The sequence below is a fragment of the Uloborus diversus genome, chromosome 1 (genome assembly GCF_026930045.1).
Source record: "Uloborus diversus isolate 005 chromosome 1, Udiv.v.3.1, whole genome shotgun sequence".
NCBI lineage: Eukaryota > Metazoa > Arthropoda > Arachnida > Araneae > Uloboridae > Uloborus > Uloborus diversus.
The window spans coordinates 68,156,605-68,182,422 of NC_072731.1; the positions used below are offsets into that span (position 1 = coordinate 68,156,605).

Below are 25,818 nucleotides of genomic sequence, written 5' to 3' on the forward strand. Positions count from 1 at the left end.
AATTCATTCTTTGTAAACGGTTGCGATAAATTACATCTGTTTTTATCTTTTTTATTGATGATGATTTGAATTGAAAGAGTTGTTAGTTTTAGATAAAAAGTATTCTGCGAAAATATCAGCTTGCTTTTTTCCATCTAATATTTTGATGCCATTATCTTCCAGAACTAAATTGCTGTCAATTCTCTCTCTTTGTATGCCATTTTTTTAGTTTGTTGACTGATTTGTAGATGTCCTTCGTATTTATTAAGTTTTTATTGATTTTAGCCCAGAATTTCACTTTAGCCTTTTTAATAGCCCGTCTGAAAACCGCCAACTTAAATTTGTATTGAATCCAGTCTTCTATAGATTTGACTGTGAGTTGCTTTGTTAAAAGCTTGGTTTTTTTCCCTTTTTTTCGTGGAACAGTTGAAATCCCACCATTTTTGATTCTGTGTGTTATCTTCGTAGATAATGGTTTTGGAGTTATCTTCAGAACATTTATAAATAATACTATTAAAATTATTAAGGATATTGGAGTTTTCCATATTGTCATCATTGAAATTATTTTCATTAGAAATTTCTGTTGCTATTTGCGATTTCGTTTTTTCCCAGTTAGTATACCTCGTTTTTAACAACTTTCTTAATTTTGTTCTCTATATGTTTTAGCAAGATCGGGAAATGATCACTGCTTCCTGATTCGCTGCCATACATGATGTTTGTAATTCAACATTAAATTATTACTCATACAAATAATGTCCAGAATACCTTCTCTTTTTCCTCTATTATGACGGGTTGGAGTTTTGTCGTTAATTATGCAAAACTCGTTATCAGAAAACCAGTTGTAAATTTTGTGGGCTGTAAGGTGGCTAACAGAGTCGCCAATTGATATATGCCTTGCATTAAAGTCGCCAGCATATATTTGGTTTTTATCTTTAATTTTATTTAACAAAACAATGGTATCATCTTTGATAGGCCCCGGTGGTCGGTAACAATTTATAATCTGTATAATTTTATTATTAATACTGACTTTAACATCTGTTAATTTCAATGTCATTCTCTCCTGTATTAATTTTAATTTCATATGAAGGAATTGATTTTTTTAACATATATACATAAACCCCCTCCTTTCCTAGGAGGAAACTCTCTCTTACTTGATGGTTACAAATCGATCTCAGTTAATAAGTTTCTACTTCGTAAAAATAAAAATATTTAAAAAGAAAAAAAAAACCCTGATACTGAGAAAAAGAATTTGAACTGGACTAGTTTTGAAATGTTCTTTTTTTTTTCAAAAGTTTAAAATACATTTTGCATAATTAGGGCTCTCAGATCAGTGTCCATTAATTAAACACAGGGGAATAAAAGACTTTTTAATGGTCAGCTTTGGCTCAACTCAACATAAATCACGAGTTTCGTAATTTGCATTTGCTAGCAGACGAGCTGCATTGGCGGGATAGTTGCGCAATCACTAATAAAAGTTGAAAATGATGTAAAATTCATTTTTAAAGTTTTAACGTTTAATTCATAACATCTAATTTGGCATTTATTTTGGGGGAAAAGCAAATGCCCCAGTTTCTGTTTTGATCGTTCATTGTTTAGAAGTTTGCTTCAGTTAATGTAAAAGCAATGTTTTGATTGATAATTTTACGAAATTTGTTGTAATCATGAAAGGCAGTATCATCTTTAATAATTTGAGCGACTTAATATTTTTTGACGTCGATGAAGAATTATCTGATCATTTACAGAAGTTAGCGTTAAAAGATGGCCTTCTTGAGGTATATACTTACTATTCTGCATTTTAAACTTATCTGATATTTTGTTTTTGAACGGTCAGTATGTAAGATATTCTTCTGTTGTGATTGATATTTGTACATTTCTTAAATGAAAAATAGGCACTTTATTTTTATCATGATTTTTTTTCTATTTTTTTCTCATGCCAGAAATAGTTTTCAGTTTGATTGTAGAAATCTTAGAGAAAAATAATTTTTGTAGTCTTTACTAATAATAAAGCTGAAAGTCCCTCTGTCTGTCAGGATCTCTGTGACGCGCATAGCGCCTAGACCGTTCGGCCGATTTTCATAAAATTTTGCACAAAGTTAGTTTGTAGCATGGGGGTGTGCACCTTGAAACGATTTCTCGAAAATTCGATGTGGTATTTTTTCTATTCCAATTTAAAGAGCAAAAATATCATAAGATGGACAAGTAAATTACGAAATTATCATAACGTGGAACCGTAACATAGGCACAAGCCAATTGGCAAGAAAATTCACCATACATTATTTGTAAATATACAGCACAATCATTCCAAGCTCGTCAGCTTGCGAGATCGAGATTCTCGCTCACGTGATCGGTTGTGACGTAGAAATGTCGCAAATTAGTATTCTACTCTACTCAAACCTAGACCCAAGCTAAGTTCAAGTAGATTAAAATGCAACTTTGTGACATTTCTATATCACAACCGATCACGTGAGCGAAAATCTCGATCTCGCAAGCTGACGAGCTTGGAATGACCACCCAGGCGAACAAAAAGACCTTTTAATTTTCTATTACGGGCAAAGCCGTGCGCCAGCCACTAGTATTTAATAATTAGGTAATAGGAAGTTTTTAGCTCGCCCACAACATGGAGTACATACTAGCTGACCTTAATAGAAAAAGAAAAAAAAAGAATAAAAGTTGACGTTTTAAATTTTGTTATTATATTTTAAAAACTAATCCTGAATTCAAATAACTCGATGTCAAAAAATATCCTGAAATGTCAAAAGATTAATTAAAGTACATACTCTTAAATGAGAAATATTACCCTGCATTGAAAAATACTACTCAACATGTGCTTTGATGGAAAAATTTTGTTCAGAAAATGTAAATGTCAACAAAATCAGAATAACACATTCAGGGTACACGCCCAAATTTTATTTAGAGATTATTATTTTTTTAATTTTTTTTTTTTGGGGGGGGGACGAGAGGGGGGGGGGGGATTTTTCAATTTGCACATTAACACTGAATTTTATTGAATGATAATACAAGCATGCACCCAGACATACAGGGTAATGACATTTAATATCATTATAAAAACATAAAAGTTATGTGTATAATATAGTTTTACTGAGATGGAGGCTAAAATTAAACAGCATACTCCATATATTGTGTGATTATATGCAATCGTAGCCATGGCCTGAGGCCAATTCTGCTTAATTGTGTGATTGTTTATATGAGTTTGTAATTTGTCGAGTGGAAAAAAAAAACTCATTACATGGAAAGTATACTTATCAACAGGGCCCCGTGGCAATGAAGGGGTGGAGGCCGCAATCAAGGTTCAAAAAGATCATCATATTTTCGAAAATATCCGATATTTTGATATATATGTATATATCCGATATTTTCAACCCGTGAAAGTTAGGATATTTTGTAAAAATTTTATTGTGGGGGCCCCTTTGTTGTGGAGGCCCTGGGGCAGTAGCCCCGCCTGCCCTCCCCTAAATCCGGCCCTGCTTATCAAAGTGTGAAACCTTCTAGTTATAATAATACATAGGGTAGCTCTATAGTAAAATCTATATTTTCAAATCGTAACTATCCTTCTAAGTAGTAATGTTCCGGATATCCGTATCCGAGGAAAAATAAAGATCTGTATCCGCATCCGTAACTTTTTTGATGGATATTAAACGTATCTTTTCTATTCTAAAAATTCTTAAATATTTGAATAAAAGACTCTTAAAATTCCGTTTAAATTAGGTTTTATTCCCTATTTAAATTACAGTGGCTCCCAAAAGTCTTCGTACACCTATGACTTTCAACGAAATAGGTCCCAATCCATTGGTTAGAATTAATATTTCGGAATAGGTATTTAATTATAAAATCTTTGATCAATTTTTAACAAAACTACATGAAATTTTTTTTTTTAAATATTAAAACTTAATTTTTTTAAAATCAAAAACCGAAAAGTGCCGGAAATTTTATCTCACAAAAGTCTTCGTACTCTTTATAAAATGTCTATATATTATTGAATAATCTAACTTTTGATTAAGTTATTAATTAGTAGAATATCATACAGTATTCATAACACCTTTTAAACGTCTGGGAATAGATTTCCTTCTTTTTTCTTTTATTTTTTTGCGTAATTTCTGAGTAAGTGTTCAACTACACTTAGAGTCTTACTGTTTCTAGCTCTATTTTCGTTTCAAAGCCGTATTTTCGTAATCTAGCCTCCAGATATATCTAAATATGTTACATTAAGTTAAAATCTGGAGATTGAGGGAGTATTTTCCAAACTTAAGGACAATTTTCGAGGCACTAGACGCAAACATTGAGAACTGTGTGCTTCTTATCGTTATTTTGATAAAAAAACAAAGTTGTTTCCAATAACCAAATTTTTGGCTAAGAGTTCAAAATTGGTTTTTAAAATATTTAAAGGAACAGCATGATTCATTATTTCATCAAAAAATTACAAACTACCAAGTCCTGATGCTGATATGCACCCTCACGCTAGAACACTTCCACTGTCCTGATAAACTGATCCAAATAAGTTCTTAAGATTAAGTTCCTAATTTTTTCTTCTACTTACAGTTATACAACAATTTAACCAAAAATGTTAAATTAATGTTTATCTGTAAGTAAGACATGATTCTAAAATGATTTTGGCTTATTTATCATTGATTTTGCGACGAAAAGCGTAAGCTTTCTGTTTTACGCACGACCAAGAAAATTTCTGCGGGAAGAAGTCCCATTTATTCCAGCTAATCAGAGAACTTGGAGAACAATTTTAGGTGAAAATTAAATGTAAGATGTTTCATTTAACTCTGCAGAAACTTTTACAACAGTCAAATGTGTATTTTTCATAATTTTTTTAACTTTAAATCTCCGATCACGTTTTGTCAACTTTGCCGGTTGACCTTTTCTTACCTTGTTTTCGGTCCGATTCCTTTCTTTAAAGCATTTTATCAAGCACTTTACTATACAAACAAATAAATTAACTAATTTAGAGACATTTCAAACCAATTTACCACTATTGTGGGAAAAAAAATTCAAATTTTGAATGGTGTTTGCTATTTTTTACGAATACCAGCCTTTTTACAGTAATAAGCACAATATTAAGGAATAAATAAACAAAAAAATTAAAGCCAAATGACTTATAAGGGTCAACACAATGCAAAAATATTAATAAAACGACATATGATAATTTTAATCATGAATTTATTTGAAAATATTTCAGTGTACGATGACTTTTGTGGCGTGTTATTTCTCTGTCTCTTCGTTTTCTGACCCATTTCGAAAAAAAGATTCGTCAATATTAAAAAAAAACCAATGGGTTGTATTTAGAATGACATAGGAATGATGTAAAAAAGTATTGGACTTCATATTCAAATTCAGTTTTGAGTTATTTTGGTTTTATTAAAAAAATTTCAAAGTGTACGAACACTTTTGGGAGCCACTGTATAAGGTATCATTTCAGACGCCAATGCACTCTGAGACATGTTTTTTTTCTTTTTCAATTTTTTGTTTAATATTAGTTTTTGATATTGATTTGGGGTTTCTGTTATTCTTCATTTTTGTTTTTCTCGGCATTCTTCAAAAAAAAGTAAGACAAAATTCTCTATTTATTAGTAATGGTGTTCCTGGCTCTGTTATTCTGTTGGTCGGAGTAATCTGGATGGAATGGGTCAGCGCTGCATTAATGCTAAAATAAAATGAAAAATTATTTCTAGTCTATCCTGTAGCAGCTTTACACTCTTGCTCCTGTATCCTACATCTACCGAGCAAGCTAGAAATAATTTTTCACATTCTATTTAAGCATTAATGCAGCGCTGACCCATTCCTTCCCGCTCTCTCTCAATTTTAACGGAGATTTCTTTAAAGAGTAAATCATAGTCTCTATTATAGTTTCGCGGTAGGTGACATTTTTTGAAGAAACAGTGTTATTATTATGACAGGAATACCTCCGTAATAAATTTTAAACTTGGATGGTTGAATTGGGCAAAAAAAAATTGAGATCCGTATCCATATCTGCAGATCTTGACACTAATGATCCTTATTCGTATCCGCGGAGCTACTTTTTTAACGATCCGGCATATCACTACTTCTAAGCCATCCTTTTTAGTGTAAATTTTTTTGTTTTTACCTAAAGAGCCTATTTTACATTGCAAAATAATAATAATGATAAAAAGGCTGTGTCAATAATTTAATGTCTAAGAATAATGTTTTTTGTGAAACAACAATTCATGTGTTTCATTGATTTTAAATTTGATTTTTTTTCAGGTTCTACCATTTAGAGCCAGTGATGGAGCTGTCGAGAAAAACGTTGTGATGCAACTCTTTTCTCCTCTTATAGCATCTTATAAAGTAATGCAAGCTCAGTTTGGTAATAAATATAAATATATTGAATCTGAAGATGGAGTACTGCTAGTTTTTGATGAAGTAATTCTGGATATTTTTCCTTTATTGTAATTTTATGTCTAATAACTTAGTTTTCTTGGAATCCTTAAAATTATAAGGTATGTTTTGAGAACCTCAACCTGTAAAAATACATGAGGTCTATCAAAGAACAGAGTAAATGTTTTAGTTTCAACAAATCAAGACAATTTATTTACAATCACAAGTTAATATGAAAGTATATACAGTGCACTCTCGCTCCTATGCGATTTTTCTTTCGCAAAAAGGACAGATATGTGAGTTTTTCACCAGTTGCATATTTTAGATTTAACACCTAACTATTCTCCTGCTCCTGCAATGTAAGATTTTTCGTAAAATAACTGAGGGATTAAGTATCAGCTTCGTGATTGGCTACTTTCATCCCCAAAAAACTACAGTAACCAACAGTCATATCCTTCATGATAAATAAGTATGATACGCCAAGAAAATCTCCATGAGAAAGCCTGATGTACAGGCACTATCAGACCCTCAATCTATCTGATCAGCTGCACTGCACCAATCATCATCTTAATCTTTTACAGTTATGATTATTATTTCAGTACAATATTATAAATTTTCAGCATTTCATTATTGTAACTGAAAACTGTTTGAGTACTCTAGTTAATATCATTGTGCATTTGTACTACTGTAAAGCTTTGATTTTGGAAAACACTTGCTTTTTTAGTGCACTATTTACTCATTACTTTATGAGAGGAATGATAATAAAAATTTAGAGAATGGTTTAAAAAGTTTTAAAGGTGTTTATAAGTGTAAAATAATTGTTTATGCATTTCAAAAAGTTGAATGTATACCCTATTTCACTGCACAAAGTTATCACACAGTGAGGGATCGTGGAATGCATCCCCCTCTAAGTCATAGTGCATAAAATCAGGGCTTAGACTTGCTTTATTCATTGCTATAATAGTATAGAAACTGCTGAAATTTCTGCTTACCATCTGTTGAACTGAAGTAATTTTTAGTACCGTAAGTTCTAGAGATGATTTACAGCACTACTGTCAGCTATGCACTTGTCACCACATTTCAAATGACACATCCTGTAGAATTTTACTGAAATTTTCATAGTTAGTAAATCCAAATATTTTCTGTGCCATTGTTAATATTTATATTCGTGTTTAATATTTAGCCATATGAACAAATCTTCAATTTTTTCATTTTATAATATTTTGTTGTTGGCATTAAACATTGTTATCATTGCAAATACAATCTTCAGTATTTTAACATTAATATCTTTTCAATTTTTTGTTAAATATTAAAACTTTCATCAGTTAAATCTTTCAACTTTCTCTTTATGTGGTTAACAACCACATGGAAAACGAATAGGCTTTTCTTCAACTAGTGAGTTATTTTTGATTGAAAAATGAAATTGTCTATACGTATTGTTGTATTTCTGTTAAAATGTCTTGACTTTTTAAAGATTTGTATTTCATACCTATGAAGCTGAATGGTAACATTTATTTAAGTATTTTATTATGTTTTAAAATAGGTTTTGAATTACATTGTGATTAACATATGCTTGAAAGAAGAAAATCTTGCAGAAACCCAAAAGAAGCTTTCATTGTTTCTTACCTTTCTTGAGATGCTGTACGGCCCTTGTGTATACATGTAAGATATTTTTCTATTAAAATGTCCCTGGCATTTCAGTAAAATCATGCCAATGTTCCCCTCTTTGACTTTAAGTCAGTAAAAATGCATTTTATTTCTTAGGATTAAAAACGACATTCCTTCTTGCTTGGTCAAAACTTCAAGATCATTCTTACTTTCAAAGGTTATTTCTAAGTGGGAAAATATGAAGAAAGAACAGCAAATGTTTTTAGTGGAGGTTTTGTATGCCTTTCAATTATATACAAATGAAATCTTTACATCTTTTTGCTGATTACATGTGCATTGATGTTTTTTTTTTTTAAGTTGCAGAAAAATGCAATATGGTTAGCAGTTTTAATTATCTATTTTTTTTATGGAAAAAATTGTTCAAAAATTACAGCATTTGAAATGTTTGCCACCTTAACCAGAAATGCCCACAAGTGAGATTGGGGGGGGGGGGCATAGTACAGCATTGAGACTTTTAGGTTAATGTTTCACGAGGTCTCAGACTTCTCTTTTTTTTTGGGGGGGGGGGAGAGGGGGTGCTCTGTTATTGCATTTGATGGGCACACCCTGTTTTGGGAAGGGAGATACCCTTCATTTAACTATTGAATATGCCTGCAGTCTGCAGTGCTTCAAACAGTCTTCAAGTAGGGAATTAAGTGACACTATAAAAGTATTTGAAGAAGTGGGGGAAAACTCCATTATTTTAAAGATAATGGTTCATAAAGTCTTTTTTATTTCCTTTTACAAAAAAGGAAGCATTGTATTCGCAACATAAATTTTCACTCAAAAATCAACCTTAATTTCTATTTTGCTCATCCCCGAATTAATGCTGAGTTTTTCTCAACTCGACCCTCCCCCCCCCCCCCCCATGGGTAAGTGCCTAAAAACGTATCGACACGCAAAATATCCATTTTGACGATTCCCGAGTTAATTACCACGAGTTTTCTCATGACAGTCTGTATGTGTGGATATGCGTATGTATGTTGCATAACTCAAGAACGGTATGTCCTAGAAAGTTGAAATTTGGTACCTAGACTCCTAGTGGGGTCTAGTTGTGCACCTTCCCTTTTGGTTGCATTCGGGTTTGTCTAAAGGGGTCTTTTGCCCCTTTTTGGGAAGAAATCATTGTTAATTTTGATGTAAACTCAAGTGGTGTTACAATTTGGTTGGACGCTTGGAGATATATCTCCAGCTCCAAATTTGGCGATTTTTTAAAAAAATCTGGTTTTAATTTGGCCACTGTTGGTGATATTTAGAGAGTAAACTATTGAATCACATTAAAATTTCCAATAATGGGAAAATGACATTAAAGAAGTTAAAATGGAGTAAAAGGAAGTCATGCAGGGGTCTGGCCAGAAGATATTTGGATCAGTTAATGGACCCTTTACAAAAATCCGATCAACCAAAACGAACCCTTCACAAAATTCTGATTAACAAGAACAGATCTTTCACAAATTGTTATTGAAAGAGCAAATCTGAAAACAAAATAATGCACATTTCCGTGTATAAAACTGCATATTTCTGTGTATTGCTATTGCCAAATAAATATAATGCTTGTTGTTTGTATCTTGGAAAGAAACTAACAGCTGAAAATAAGTTTGGTTTTAAATAATTTTGTTTGTTTGTTTTATCACAGCTAATTAACAGCTGTGTTGTTGTAAACTTTACTGAAAAGGCGTTGGTAAGCACTTTTAGTGTTGTTGTAAATTTTTCTGAAAAGGCATTGGTAAGCACTTTTCTCCCCCCCCCCCCCACCCTGCTCATGATTTAATGAAAAATAATAATATAATTGTCTGGCGTTTAACCTTTATAATGACTTGATTAGAAAATATTCTCATCGTTTTACCAGCTTGTCAATATTTGCTTTCACTGTTATTTTGGGAGAAAATTATATGGGTTTGATTTTTCGATGCTAACAAGGATGATTTACTTTAAATAAGCTCTTTTACCTACTGTTTTTTTCTTTAGATGTCTACATTTTGAAAAATGCAATCTTTTAACATCCAATATGAGAATCATATTTTGTTCTCTTTTCAAGCTAACTCGGCTTTATTAAGATGCAAATAAATGAAAAGTCTCTTTATTTTTGTTAGAACACTCATTTCAAGTTTTTAAAGCAAAATTCCATTTTCTTGTATGACTCAAAAATTAAAATGCTGAATCGATGGTTTATTTATTTATTTTTTTTGCTTCAACTGTGTCCACAGATATTAATGATGTGTTTATCATAGGACTCTGAAATGCAATTTAAAAATAATTTTATCAAAACTGTTTCTTTTAAAAGCCGTTTTCATACTTCTGATGCATTCACTTTGAGAATGCGATCTCTTTGCGTCCGCTATGAGAATCTTATTTTTCGAATTTTTGATGTTTAGTACGCTTTGCTAAGAGGTAAACAAATAAAATCTCCTCTTATTTTTGTTAAAATCAATGGAATTTATAAGTTTTAAATGAAATTCTGTGTTTTTTTACAGGTTTTTGGTCAAAAAGTTAAATGCTTAACCCCCTCTTGTCTGAATTTTATTTATTTATTTATTATTATTATTTTTTTTTGTTAAAATTATTTTAAATACCGTACAGAAATATTTCTAGTGTAATTTAACATAATGTAGAATGGTAGATAAATATTAATACTTGAGAAAGCGATGATGCTGCCCCCCCCCCCCTCCGCCAAATACTAGAAACAACCCCACAATGATATTCTCACTATAAAAGAGGAAAACACTCAACTTTAAGTTTAAATGGTGCAGTTTGTGCCATCTCTTTATTCTAAAATTTTGTTTTAACAATTATTTATTTTTTTGTTTGTAAAAGTATTTGATTTTTCACAAAATTAATTCAATTTTTACAAAATTATTTGATTTTTCACAAAAAACGGACCCCGTGAAAAATCCTGGCTAGACCCGTCATATGATGCACACATCAGCTCGTTTTATTTAAGTATGCATCTATTTACTTTCATCTTGCCGTGCCACCATAGTCATGGAGATTACTTGGTTGGGGAGCTAAATAGCATTTTTCTTAAATATTTCATTTTTGTGGTGGCTAATACAAATGAACAAAATGAAAGCTTGTCTGTAACATTTTAAGTAATGAATTCACATTGTTCAATAATCCTTTTTCTCAATTTCTATTTATTTCTATTGAAGGAACTGTTGTGTGCATGTTCATTTTCAACAGACTGTGTTGTGCACTAATATTAATATGCCAAAGTGCTTTATTATTCAAAGGAATGTAGAGCAAAGAACAAGAAAGTTTGTAAACACAGACAATAAAGATGAAATCAAAAATATCTATAGTGTTAACATTGTATCATGTTTACCTGATTAGCAACCATGATACATTGTTACAAAACTGAGTGTTAAAGATCCCTAACAGTATTTTTAATTTTTTTAAAGGACCAGGGGTGCACATTGCAGTATGAGCAGAGTCTATTGCATTTTAAGAATCTTAAAACTGTTCATAATAAATTGAATACAGTAGAATACCTTTATGATGCCGACATAAAAAAAGGACAATTCTCCACTTAACTTTTCAGATGTAAATAAGAAGTTTTGCAGTTAAAAAAAAAAAGCCCTTTATTCCACCTTGCAGACATAAAAACTCTTAGGCAAATTAAATTTCGAAACAATTTTCATCTTTCTATCTTAATTCAAAGCTTTTAAATTATAGTTAATATTCACAGGAAAAAAAAAAGGCCAGATTGCTTTAGAAAATGCAGTTGATACACAAATTATGGAGCTAGCAGAAGCTCAGGATATTTCACTTTCTTTTGATTGTGAAACATATTTATTTGTGAATGGTAACGTATATATTAGGTTATGTAATTTGTACTTTAATACTCATTGCAATTAAAACTTATTCTGAATTACAAATAAGATATATTCTGAATATTTATTTGAAAATTTGGGATATGATCTATATAATGTAAAATCCTGTATAAAGCAAAGCTCAGCAAGCGTTATAATGGTCTTCTACTGTGTAAGCATATTATTCAGGGCCTGATTTAAGTGCAAGCCTGTGAAGGGGCTTTGGGACCCCTAAAAGGTATAATTTTCTTCTTTTTTTCATAATCAATGTTTTCATTTGTTTTGCACTATAAAATCTTTCTAAATATATATTTTGTCCTAGCTTAAATTCAAAAATTAAATTGTTATTGCTGACTCTGTTTTAACAATTAATCTATTGACTAGTTTTCAGTACGGTTTCAGGAAAGGTAAAGCTTGTGCAACTAATTTATTACATTTCTATGACAAAGTTTCCACGTTGCTCTACTTAGCAAATTAGCTGATATAGGAATAGGAGGGAAAATTTTCATTTGAGTAAAAAACTGGCTGACCGGAAGGAAACAAAGGGGAACTTATTCGAAATGGAGTGAGGTTTTAAGCAGGGTTCCTCAAGGATCAGTGTTAGGGCCAGTTTTGTTCATTGTTTTTATGAACGATATTTATAAAATTATTTCTGGGAACATGAATTGTTTTGCTGATGATGTCAAAGTTATGGGGATTGTAGAAAATGAGGAACAAGCAAATCAGCTGCAAGAGGATTTAGATCATATTACGGAGTGAGCTGATAAACGGGGTATGGCTGTTAATGTTGGGAAATGTCAAGTGCTACATTTAGGGCATGGAAATAAGTGTACAAGTTATTATTTGCAAGGTTCAGTCATTAGTCAGGCAGACAAAGTTATTGATCTGGGGGTCTTAATAAGTCAGGATTACAAGTTCAGCCAACAGTACAGCCCTAGTAACAAAGCCAATAAGAGGCTTGGGTTTATCAATAGATCTATTTCAAACAAATCTAAAATTCTTCTGCCCTTATATAGAAGTTTGGTAAGACCTCATTTGGAGTATGCTGTTCAGTTTTGGTCCTCTTATCTTAAGAAAGGTATTAATGTATTGGAAAGGGTTCAAAGGCAGGCTACAAGGCTAATAGATGAACTTTCCCATTTATAATACGATTCCAGGCTTAGAATACTAAAAATGTATGGTCTGGAGCAAAGAAGAGACCGAAGGGACACGATTCAGTTGTATAAGTTTATTAAAATGAAAGATGTTACAGGGCTAAAGTTTAGCACTGATAACAGGACAAGAGGTCATTGTTTTAAGCTATTTAAATCTCAGGCTAACATGGATATTAGGAGAAATCATTTTTTTAGCAGGGCAGTGGAACTTTGGAACAGCTTACCGGAAGAGGTGGTAATGAGCAAGGGAGTAGATAGTTTTAAGAGGGCCATTGATCTTCACTGGGGATTGAAAATTGACTAGGACCAGTCTAGCTGGGCACAGAGCCTGTTGCTGGTCATCACTTTTGTATTTATATTTGTAACAAGGTTTATGCATTCAGCGGAAAACTAACTCTCCTCCGTAGAGTGAGAAAATTATCTGTAGTGACATCTAGCCTAGGATGAGACCACTCAGATGTCACTCCATGTTAGTATTGAGCTCACTATCACTGCTTAAGACATTTATTTTGTTTCTGTTGATTTACAATATTTCAAGATGTTTGAATCTTTTGTAGTTGTTTATTTATGTAAATTCCAATTTACAAATACATAGATTCAAAAATTAAATAGCTTCAGAACTTCCTTTCCAGGGATAATTTGAGGACATTTGAAAACATTTTTTCCCCCCTCCCCTGATCCCAAAGCACTTTTTCCTTTTTGCAAGCAATTGAAGACCGATTTGGGGGAAGAAAAAAAAAGACTTTAAGTTATTCAGTCACATTATCAAAACTTACATATATTTACACCTTCCCTCTACTACAGCGTATAGCTAAGCAAATGTCAATGGGGTCAACCTAAAAAAAATCAACGGTACAAATTGCACAACTGATGTTTTTTTTTGGGGGGGGGGGGAGGGGGGGTTCAGTTTTTTTGGGTGGCACACCATTTTTCTCGGGGGATGGGAACCTTTGCCAAGATAAAAAGATGTGCTATTGTGCACATTCTTCGGTTCCGCAAGTCAAAAGGGGCCCCCCACAGGTTTGTTGCTCTTACAATTCCTAAAATTTCTGATATTATTGTCAATAAAACTATTTGTTATATTTGCTAATGAGATAAATTTGTGAATTGGAAAACATTCACAAAACTTCTGAGTTGTAGTTATAATTCACAGTGAATTGAATAGGAAATAAATTTCATATTATGTTCACATTTTGTTACATAAGCTAAAAAAATAATTTTCAAAACACTCTAAAGATTAGAAAACCATTTAGTATCTTTTTCATTTGAACTTATTATTGTTATTACTTTTTACATGAATTCATTTGAAATTAATAATGATTAAATCAGTACAAATTTAGATATTATATAAATTAACTGTAGCAAAAATGACAATTCAATCTAAAGGGGCTCAAAGACAACAGGCATATAACTTCAGCTTTTCAATAAGAATTGTTTTTACTAATATAATTTTTTTACTAATATAAATAACTCTTAAAATTGCACAATTTGAGACTCTACATATATTGATATCTTATGAAATGCTTCCTTTGTTTTACTGTTTTTCATAGGCTGTGGGAAAGATTAATAATCAATCAAGATATTACAGCATCCTGCATTAACTTGCTTCAAGAAATTCTTGAAAGAACAAGACAATCTCACAAAGGTGTAACTTATAGCCATGCATTTGCTTTAGTAGATACTAAACTTTTGGCTTTGTATTCAAGGTAATTGTTCAGAATTCCATGATATTTTTTTTAATTGAACTTCTTTTGCAGAAATTTGAGAAAATATGTGTGAGGTCCACATATGAAAGCTTTCTAAGAAAGAGCTTTTTCTATTGTTAAATGTTTTTATTTTGATAGCTTTCTTTAAAATACTTCTGTACTAACATTGTTATTATTATTTTTTTTTCAACTCCAAGAAATAAATTTTATGAAGGGTTTTTTTTAAACATATAGGTCTGGAAATTTTACTTTATTGAAGTACTTTTTCTAACATTACTTTTGAGCAAAAGTTTTAATATTTCTCATTCAATTTTGCTAGTCTCGAATATTTTTTAAAAATTTTTTGCAGTAGCTAAATGTAGTTAATAAATAAATGTGTAATCATGCTCGAAAAGAACTTTCCTAAACTGGCACAGTGATAAATAATGCAGAAATGTATGATGTATTTCCTAATGCCTTTAAAGTACACGGTCAAGGCCTTCAAGAGCTAATCTGGGCCCCATGTCAGTTTTATTGCTACCCCCACCCCCTGCCTTTCCAACAGCCATTCCCTGTACTATTCTAATTCCAAGCTGAGCCCCCTAGTTATGGACTTAGCTAACATGCCCTCTTAGTATCATTCTATATTTTATTATAGTAAGCTGTCAAATCTTACTTAAAGTTTTGTCAATCTTAAAGTTTTTATGCCTCTGTGTGAGACAAACAATGCGAAAAGAGGAATTTTCAAGCCAATAGTTGAGAATGTCTTTTATCTTGAACTTGATTAACTCTTACAGATATTGCTTTATATATTCAGTATTTTCATTAATTTTTTATGAAAAAAAAAGTGCAATGCATATTATTTTTTTCTTTCAAAATTTCATGTATGACTCATATATTTAAATATTGCAATTTAAGGTCTTTAAAATCAGTTAATAAAGTTCTCTGCTCGCATTTTTATTTTTCAGTCGAAATTCTGAACAGCTTCCAAAAGAAAACTTGTTACAGTTAATACTTGTTGTTCAAGCATTAAGAACTGCTAATCCTGCTGAGCAAGTTGATAGTGATGATGAGGTGAGTACTGATATAAATTTTTATTCAAGTTTTGATATCTGTTATAAATTCATTGAAATTTTTCGAGAAAAAACTCATTGCCTCCTGAAGAAATTTGTAAAAAGAAAATACTCTTCAGTGAGACATTAACATATGATGGGAATAACAAAGTAGCAAACAAAAATGCTTTTTTTCACATAGTATCTCTAAAATGTTTAGTAATAAGACAGTCAGTGGTTTCTGATTATTTGTTGCTGATATTTTGATTGAAATTGAACTTTAAACATATTTGTTTACAATGCAGGGTAGACATTTAATATAGTGAAATTATTGCCATTAAGATCTCTAGCTCCAAAACAGAGGATTGGTCTCCTATTGCTTGTATGACAGTTGGAGGTTTTATCCTGTTTTAACCGCAGTTTTTACCGTCATGTAAAAAACCCATTTTTGACATGGTTTTTGACAAAATTGTAAAAAACCTACATTCCTGTCCAAAACCTGCTAAAATTTGATATTGATTACAAAAATGCATTAAAAAATTTATCATAGTTTTATAGTTTTTGATTTCAGACACTAGAATACATTTTTGGAGTTTTAGAACTCTAAAATAATTTGCAGTAAACAATCCCAAGTATAATTTTGATTCAACAGGCTGCTTGTCTGTAGAAAAAAAGAGAAATAAACGAAAGAGCAATTATAATTATAGAATAGAAAGTAATTATAAATAGCTAAAATTAAACTTAATGACTAGTAATTCCTTTAATTTTCCAATGCTGTAAGAAGATTGCTCATTTGTCTAGCATACTTTCAAACTAACAGACTTAATAAAATAGACCTCTTTATTCAACAGTCACTAATTTAATTTAGTCTCATTCTAAATATTTTTTCCCTTGGAGCATGCAGTAGAAAAATACCAGTTTTGTAGCCTTTTGTATACCAAGTTTATTTAGAATGGATCAATCCAAAACTGGAAAAGATTCTCTCAATAAATGCGGAACAACATTGGCTTGAATGGAAACGCACCATAAGTTGCACAAATTTGACAAAAATATTGGGGTTTTCTTAGACCTTTCCAACCTTATTGCTGCAGAGACATTCTGAACGGAGAACTAATTTCCTGGATGTGATGCAGCTTCATCTTAAAAAGCTATCATTTTTTGTGTTAAGAGTAGTTTTTATTACATAGTTATCTACGTAATTTTGCTGGAGACAAACTCTCTTAAGAACCACACCTTTTGATGGAAGACATTAATTTTCTTCAACAAAAGAAATATTTTTTCACTTCTAAATTTACGAAAGAAAAAAAAAACATTAAAATTTTTTAGATAGATAAAATTACTTGTAATTAGTTAGTTATTAAAAAGTTTAAACAGAACCACTTTAAAAACTGGATTTAAGTTTTAATGTTTGTAACTATTTTTGCAGCTTACAAATTAATTTTAAGGAATTAATTTTATTTTCATGAAATTTTTTAATTTAATTTTTATATTACTTAAATGATAAGAAAAATAAATTAAGATGAAATCATGTTTCAGGACGAGGAATCTCATACCTTTATAAAAAATGTTAACAATGGCTGTATTTGAGTTTTTGACAGATTTTTGACAGTGTTCGTCAGGTTTTTGAGTTTTTGACAGGTTTTTGACATGTCATGACAAAAACTGGTTTTTGACGTCAAAAACACAACCCTGACTGATTTACCTCCAAAATTTTAATTTTGACATTTACATACCTTTGCTTTTCACTGCCTCATATGCACATATGGGGCTCTAGTTATTATTTAATTTTAAAGAAATTCACTATAATTTATGAAAACTTAATACTTTCTTAGCATCCCTTTAAAATATATAAATTCTTATTTAATTGTTTGTGTTTATTATGCTCTTTTCAATGTAAATAAACTAGATTAATCATAATTTTCTTCCATTTATTTCTAGTTTTTTATACCAATATCATCAGCACTGTCAGATCAAGATGAGATGCTGAATGTAAATAAAAGTATGTGTACTTAGGCTATATTTTAAAGTTCATTAGTAATAATGCAGTTTTGAGTTTTTATCTAATTTTGATGCAATCTGCTAGTAGACTCCATCAAGTTAAAATTGGAATTAAATTTTTTCATTACATAATACTGAAGAAAATAATTTGATTGGTTTATAAAATATAGTAACTTTAATTATTTGATTATTAGTAATGAAATACATTTGAACAATTGTAAACTGAGCTAGCAATATCATATTTTTCTAAGCTTTAAGATCTTTTGATTGATTTTGTTACTACAAGCGTTTTTTTTTTCTCACATGTCTGACCAAATGTCATGTTGTTTTGGCATTAAGTAGATCTCTGTGTGTATAAAATGGTGCTAGGCTCTATTTTAAAAATCTTATGTTTTTAATTGTTCTTAACTATATGCCAAATTGTTAATTAATTATTTTATTTGTTGTAGGTTCAATCAAGAAGAAATCCAAGGTATTTAGTGCATCTGTTTTGAAATTCAATCATAAAAAATTAAAACCTTTTGTGGTTTTTCCCATGGATAATTTCTGTTGAGTAATACATTGAAACTTCATTTTTACAGGATGCAGAAGATTATGATAAACTGAAAATGGGGAGCTCAAAGCCTTCTTCTATTCATCAAATCTCAGACTGGATCACTTGTGCCCCACGTTTTGTATGCAGTAGAAGTGACTCCTATAATTACCATTGTTTTACTCTGTGAGGTAATCAGGATTTTGCTAATTTCTTGCCACTATGATAGCACAGTATTTGTTGCCGAAGGATTTTACCCTCATAGCTCACTAGATGGGAAGAAGTATAGGCATACGTCAGTTGTTGGCTCATTAAAATGCACAACTCCTCAAGAATTAATGCCATAAACATTTGTGCTAATAAAGTTTTAATGCCCGTCTTCTGAGGACAAAAAACCTTGGAGTATGCTGTTCAGTTTTGGTCTCCTTATCTTAAGAAAGACATTAATGTATTGGAAAGGGTTCAAAGGCGGGCTACAACGCTAATAAGTGGACTTCCCCACTTAGATTATGATTCCAGGCTTAGAAGGCTTAAAATGCACAGTCTTGAGCAAAGAAGAGACCGAGAGGACATGATTCAGCTGTTTAAATTTATTAAAACGAAAGATGTTACGGGACTGAAGTTTAGCACTGAAAACAGGACAAGGGGTCATTGTTTTAAGCTATTTAAATCTCAGGCTAACATGGATATTAGGAAAAATTATTATTTTAGCAGGGGTAGTGGGAATCTTGGAACAACTTACCGGAAGAGGTGGTAATGAGCAAGGAAGTAGACAGTTTTAAGAGGGCCATTGATCTTCACTGGGGATTGTAAATTGATTAGGACCAGTCTAGCTGGGCCCAGAGCCTGTTGCTGGTCGTCACTTTTGTATTTGTATTTGTTCATGTAATCAAATTAGTGAAATTTTGAAGTGTTAGCTATATTTGCTTGAAATTTTTAAGGGTTCAATTTTTTAGCATTGAATATTTAATATTTCTAATGTCGATTTTTTAAAATTAAAGCTGGAAACTCTTGTTTGTTTATAATTTTGAGAAACTAAAATAAAGAGAGAAATCTCTTGCTTCCCCTTAGGAAAAAAAAGAGGAGCTGATTCAATTATGCTCTGATGCTCATGTATTGAGAATGTTTGAGAATTACTGGGGGGGGGGGGGGGGGGAAGGCAAAAAATAAAAAAATTAAAAAACCTGTTTCAAAAGAACAAGAGATACTTCTCTGACGGTCCTGGATCATGATGATGTATGAAATGAAGATGTATGAAATTCTTCCCCATGAAATTTTTTTTTTTGGATTAATTTGGCTTGTAAATTAAGTTTTCTACGTTCTATCAATACCTAGCTACCGCCCCCGCACCTCTGATCGTTTGACAACGAACATTTAGCATCCGAAAAATAAGTGTAAAATGTTTTTGAAACATGCTCACCTGGGTGTAATAAGACGTTTCAAACCACCAATGAAGAAAACCATTCGTATGTTACAAACCAGGCTTGGAGTTGATTACGAGAAAATGTAATCGATTACGATTATCGATTACCCCAGCTTGAAAAATAGGATTTTACAATTATGATTACGATTATAATCCTCTGCCAAAACGTAATTACGATTACAGCAACGATTAGATTATGTCAAAAATGTAATCGATTACAATTACGATGTGCCGATTACGATTACAGACTCGTGAGAGGAAAATACATGCACACATATACTATATTATTCTTATTATTATTCTGCGGCAACAATGTCATAGTTAAAAAATTATGATCTTTGATTGTGCTTTTAAATGCTACATAACTATTTTGACCATATATCCTGCACAGGTAATTAGGTGTCCCATATCCAAATGACTTGCCACATTATAATGCATTTTGTACATGATTTAAATTTTCATTATTATTTTTCATGCAACCAATACAGTTTCCTAAAATTTATGTACTATATTTCTACATTCTAATTCTCTACAATTTGCTATAATATTATTTAATTCAACCTATTTTTGAAAAAAAGAAAAAAAACCCTATGTATTTAATTTTGCAAAACATGCATAGTATTAAAATATATTCAAATAGTATAAATAAATGATAGGAAAATAAATGTTCAAAATAAATACTGCAATCAAGACAATTTTTTTATTGCATTTTAATAATACCAATGCTTTAAATGTATCATGTTTCATCCTCATTCTCTGTAAGGTATAAAACTTTCAGGCAATACTGAATAACCGCTCAACAGGTGCAGATGATGCACAAATTGACAAGTACTTGGGAGCAATTTTGCTCAGTAATGGGTATACATGAATATTGGATCCCCAGTATTATAGGGGATCAATATTATGCCCATTTGGTACGCTAGTTTCATACGCATTTATTTCGCTTTCGATTTTCTCCTGTATTAAAGAATTATTATTTTTGTAAGTGCTGGCTGGTTTTTCTAAAAATGCGAACAATTTCCCTTTTTTTTTGCAGGCTGTTTTGGTGACACATCTTTTGTGTCCCTTATCTTCTGATTCAGTGCAAATGTTATGAGTCTTTGTTAGACATTATTTCTTCCTCGATAATTTCTTTTATTTTATTTTTTGTGCTTGAATCGTACCAGTTGCATTTGAGCCTTGGGTCTAAAAATGAAGCCAATTGAAATGCTTCCGATTCTTCATAGTGACTCATTCTAGAAGTTAGTGCTGACAACAGTTTTTTTACTGTCGTATTAGAGTATTGCAAATTTTTGGTCAGGAGGTCCTCAAGATAGTGCTTGAACACTCTTAAAGCAATATAATTGTAAAGCACTTTAAAAAGTAAAAAATGAGTATAATAAATTATGCTATGATTTTCGAGGCATTATTTTTTCCCCCACATGCATAAGCATTTTATAATGATATTTTTCAAAAGCAAATGTTTTTACAAAGGTTAAAACAAATGTTTTTAAATTCTTTAAATGCAAACTTTTTTTCTCTTATATACCTATTAAAAAGTATCAGCATTGAAATATAAAGCATAAATTTAAGATTAAATTAGATGTGAAAATATTTTGAAGAATCACTTACCAGAGTGATGTCATCACAAAAATCAAAGAACCGCTAAGATAGTGCGTGTGAATGAGCACTGAAGTGCAAATCCAAATTCGCTCTTCTTTTGACAAAATTCCTCCTCTTCCGCCAATGAAAGGTAAAAAAAAAAAAAAAAAAACACCAAAGGCATAAAACTGTTTTTGTAGAACTTTGTCGGAACGAAAAACATGTGTTCGTACAGCAACTGTTGATATTGTTCTCTTTCCAAGGAGGGCTTGTTTGTCTGTCATTCACAGATGAAAAGGAAAATTGATGGACCAATCCAACTTGGGGACGCGTTCCTGTCAATGACACCTACAGGGTACAAAAACCCATTTAAGATGCGGCATGTTTATGACCCTTCACGAACGAGCCCTTTTAACAGCAGGGCCTAAAGGCTCTGCTGTCTAGTCCTTTGTACATTTCTATTGAAGTCTTATTTTTTCCTCAGTACAGATCCTATCGTCTGCATAGCATTGTAGAAACGCAACTTGAAAGTTTTCACTTTCAGCAAGTCGAGATTACACGATTATGGTACCAAAATTACGATTATCTAAACTTAGATTACAATTACTAATATGCAAGAAACACTTGATTAAAATTACGATTACAAGATTACGAGTGTCCCATTGACAGATTATGATTATGATTACAATTATACAAAAATGTAATCGATTACGCAGATTACGATTACGTAATCGGCGATTACTCCAAGCCTGTTACAAACCAAAGAAGGCTACAAGATTTTGCTTAAAACACAATGAGCGCGGGTTAATTGAACCAGTGGTTATTTGAATCAGCTGCTTTAAATGAATCAAATCCTCAAAGACAGAACAAAATCTAACTTTAATATTGAAAAGCTGCTAGATATTTGAATCAAACATGCAGCTTGAATGAATCAACGGTTAAGCGACTAATTGTTTCCCACAAACACTTGGTGCATCAGCGCATTTTTTTTTTTTTGCTTTCTTTAAGTAAAATAAGGGTTTTTTTCTTTTTGTAAATAGTGAAAAGTGGGGGGGAAGTAGGGTGTTACACACTTTTAGGGTTAATTCTCTTGGGAAAAGTTGAACAAAATCAGTGAGACGGAGAGAGACCATAGTTTCAATGGAACCTTCTCCAGTCTTGTTTTTGGAGCGTAAAACACTGAAACAACAAGATGCAAATTCTTGGGGACTATAGGTATTTTTTATGACATTGAAATTAGAATGGGCTGACTTACTTACTACCCATTGTTAGCTATCAATAGTAGATGCATTTTCTCGAAGCAGATAAGTTAAAATCTGAGTTTTGTCATTGCTTTTTTTGTACTGTTATACGATAATTTTTTTGGAAAACCAAAGAATGACCATTTTGAATAAACAGCATGCTTTTAATGATACATTATCTTGTTTAACTGAAAATTAAATCAGGATCGCTTAAACTGTCTGTAGAATTCCATGCTTAAAAAATATTTGTACATTCTTGCTTTATTGAATCAAAACTGTTTAAGACAAACATTATTCAAATATGCGGTGGTCACTATATATCATAAAGAACTACTGGTGGAAGTAAGACTAAAGGGTAATTTACGACTGTCACAGGTGAATTATTTTGACCCTGCGGACAGGAAGGATGTTTTATGTAGAATATTTCTGCTCCTTATGTATGCATGAGTTTAAAGTTCCTAAAATATTCAATGGATTTTTTTTTTGGTTTCATGTATTCTATTTGATTGTGCTACTGATTTGTAATTGTGTTGAATTTATGATATTAAAAGTTGACATTGTGGACTAAGTTTTTATTCAGGGCATTACTTCCAAGAATAATTTCGATTTTTATGCCTTAAGTTTTTTCATACAGAAAAATGGGTGAAATAATTTTCTTTAACTACCTTGTGTTCAGATATAAGTGCTTGCTTTCTTATGAATTCTGTATTTTTCTCCAAGTTCAGATAGTAAAAAATTTCTTTTCTTACTACTTGAAAAATTCTTTTGTCCCTAAATCGTTAAATGTAGTTAGAATTTATTTGAAAAATAAACCCTCTGCATATGGCTCAGTTTTTATACCTCCAGTCCTGAAACACGGGGAAATTTTTTTCTTTATATACGTATCTTATAGGATTTACATCTTCATCAGTTGTTTTTAAAACCATCTTCATTAATGGTGACTGGGGGACATTAAATATGCTTGTGGCCACAAAATCCTCCAAGTGAAACGATACCTCTGGGGGTGCTGCATGGGTGCAAGTATGGTGATGTGTTCAAGACGGAAAATATTTTCAGCCCAACACCCCCCTCCCCCGCCCGCATGCGGGCTTAAGGAAAAATTTGTGTATAAATGTTGTAGATTTTAATAATGCCAGTTTTTGAATTTGTGTTTGATTTAAAATTTAATCCTTTAAATTGCAGTATTTAAGCGTTTTGGCATCATAATTCCAAAAAACCTAATATCCGGCAATAAGGGGGGGGGTCTGGGGGCTCTCCCCCAGACATTTTTCCAAATTTGAGTCCAAAAAACGCTATGGTAGGCCATTTTGATAAAGTTCCGGGAAAGGAGGGGTTCAGGGACTCTTATATCAATTATTTCAAACTGATACTCCGAAAATCACAACATTGGGCAACCTTCAAAAAATATTGGGGAAAGAGGGGGGGAGGCGCTCTGGGCTCTCCCCGAAATTGTAGCTTTAAAAACGAAATTGTACTCCATCTTTCATAAGGTTTGTACTCCCTTTTGAATGCACTATTGAAGGGATGGAGTTCAGGAACCCTCCTTCGGCAATATTTCGAAATTGAAGTTCAAAAAACGAAATTTTAGACGATGTTGGATAATGTTAGGGGTAAAAGCGTTCGGAGCTCCCCACCAATAGTTTTTTTATCGATCGTAAACATTTTTATTGCAGCAATAAAATCGCTTAGGACATAAGATTTTCACTTTTGCAACATAAATCAGTTCTGATCGGAAAGTCTACCCAAGGTAGCGCCAACAAAGCACAAAAGAAGGAAAGGTGTGGGAAGGGTATGGGCGACTAATGATAATGAACTGGCACCATTCCCCCCACAGTCTTCATTTGAAAAACAATTCTTTTATAAGATACCAGGTGGTGAAATTAGCAATAAAAAAAAGCTTCAGTGAAGTAGATATATTTTTTGAACAAGGTACCCTTTCCAATATTCATTAATTAAAAAAATGTAATAGGGGAACTGAATCCTAACCCCAGGCAGGGTCCCCGAATCGCATCCCTCTTAAGGCACTCAAATATAGCCTAAAGTGGCGCTTTAAATATTTCAGCATCAAAATATTTTCGCTCTGAGTTCACTACAAATGTCCTAAATTTCAATTTTTTAAGGCTTCAGTTCCTAATTTTTTTTTTTTGTAGGAATAGTACCCCCCCTTTACCTACAAACATGACTTATGACCGCCTAAAAAGTTTTAATACTTTGATTTCGGAAACTTTTTGAAAGAATCTTCCAACACCCTTCCCCTTAAGTCATCCAAACATAGCCCAAAACAAAGCTCTAAAAATTTCAGAAATGGAAATATTTCGGGCTGGGGTGCGGAATACCCCCCCCCCCCCTTCCATTGTGTTTACTAAACGCAGTGTAAGTTTTTGTTTAAGATTTATTTTTCCATTGAGAAAGCAACTCCCCTCCACACATCGCCATAGACAACCCAAAGTTTTAAGATCTCAATTTTGAAAATGTTTCGAGAAAGGCCCCTGAATTCTCTAACTCTTAACTCACTCAAAAATAGCCAAAATAACATTTCAATACTTCAGCACGGAGAAATTTTCGGGAAGAGACCCCCCCCCCCCCCCCGAACTCCTTCCCCTAAGTTCACTAAATTTGACTTCAATTTGCGGTTTCCACTTTTCATCACCGAGGATTTAAGAATTTAAATTATAAATTTATTGAGATAAAGGCTTCCAATTCCCTCTTCTTCAGTTTTCCTAAGATTACCTAAAGCTGAGTTTCGAATACTTCAGCTTTGAATATTTTTTGGGGAAGAGGAACCCCGAACCTAAAGACGGTCTAAAGTTGCGCTTTTAAGACTCCAGTTTCAGAATTTCGCCCAAAGAGAGCCCCCTCCCTCCCTCTTGACATTGCCAAAAACAGCCTAAAAGTTCTAAGACTTCAATTACAAACACTTTCAGGGAGAGAGTCCCAAATGCCCTTTCACTTAAGTCATTTAAGTATAGCCTCAAATAGTTTTAATACATCAGATACAAAACATTTTCATATTAGAACACCAAAACCTTATATCATAAATTCACCAAAGATTGCCTAAATTAGTGTTTTTAAGACTCCAGTTTGATTTTTTTTTAAACTTCCCCCTCCCCACTTTTACATCATTAAAGAGAGCCTAAAACTTTTTGACTTTTAAATTTTTAAGAGTTTTGCAGAGGAGAAATATCGAACCACTCCGAGCTTCAAAAATGGTTTTCAATTCATTTTCGATATTTTATGCTGGAGTCCTTGAGTAGCCCCCCCCCCCCCCTCCTCTCAGATTGTCCAAAATATAAACGTTTTAAGACCTCAGTATCGTGGGTCAATTTGCGGACTTACCCTCTTTGCAAGAGCAGCGTT

General features: G+C 32.1%; 1 protein-coding gene across 1 annotated transcript in view; it reads left to right on the top strand.

Moving 5' to 3' along the window:
- The first annotated feature begins 1,455 nt into the window (after nt 1-1,455).
- The window catches only part of LOC129223903 (BLOC-3 complex member HPS1-like), a 63,001-nt gene continuing 38,638 nt past the window's right edge, over nt 1,456-25,818 (top strand). The window contains exons 1-9 of the mRNA XM_054858318.1: nt 1,456-1,751; nt 6,226-6,384; nt 7,883-8,001; nt 8,104-8,223; nt 14,500-14,655; nt 15,603-15,708; nt 17,625-17,685; nt 18,134-18,163; nt 18,301-18,407. Of these exons, the coding sequence (XP_054714293.1) occupies nt 1,641-1,751; nt 6,226-6,384; nt 7,883-8,001; nt 8,104-8,223; nt 14,500-14,655; nt 15,603-15,708; nt 17,625-17,685; nt 18,134-18,163; nt 18,301-18,407 (969 nt within the window). The 5' untranslated portion in view covers nt 1,456-1,640. The remainder of the gene's footprint in view (nt 1,752-6,225; nt 6,385-7,882; nt 8,002-8,103; nt 8,224-14,499; nt 14,656-15,602; nt 15,709-17,624; nt 17,686-18,133; nt 18,164-18,300; nt 18,408-25,818) is intronic.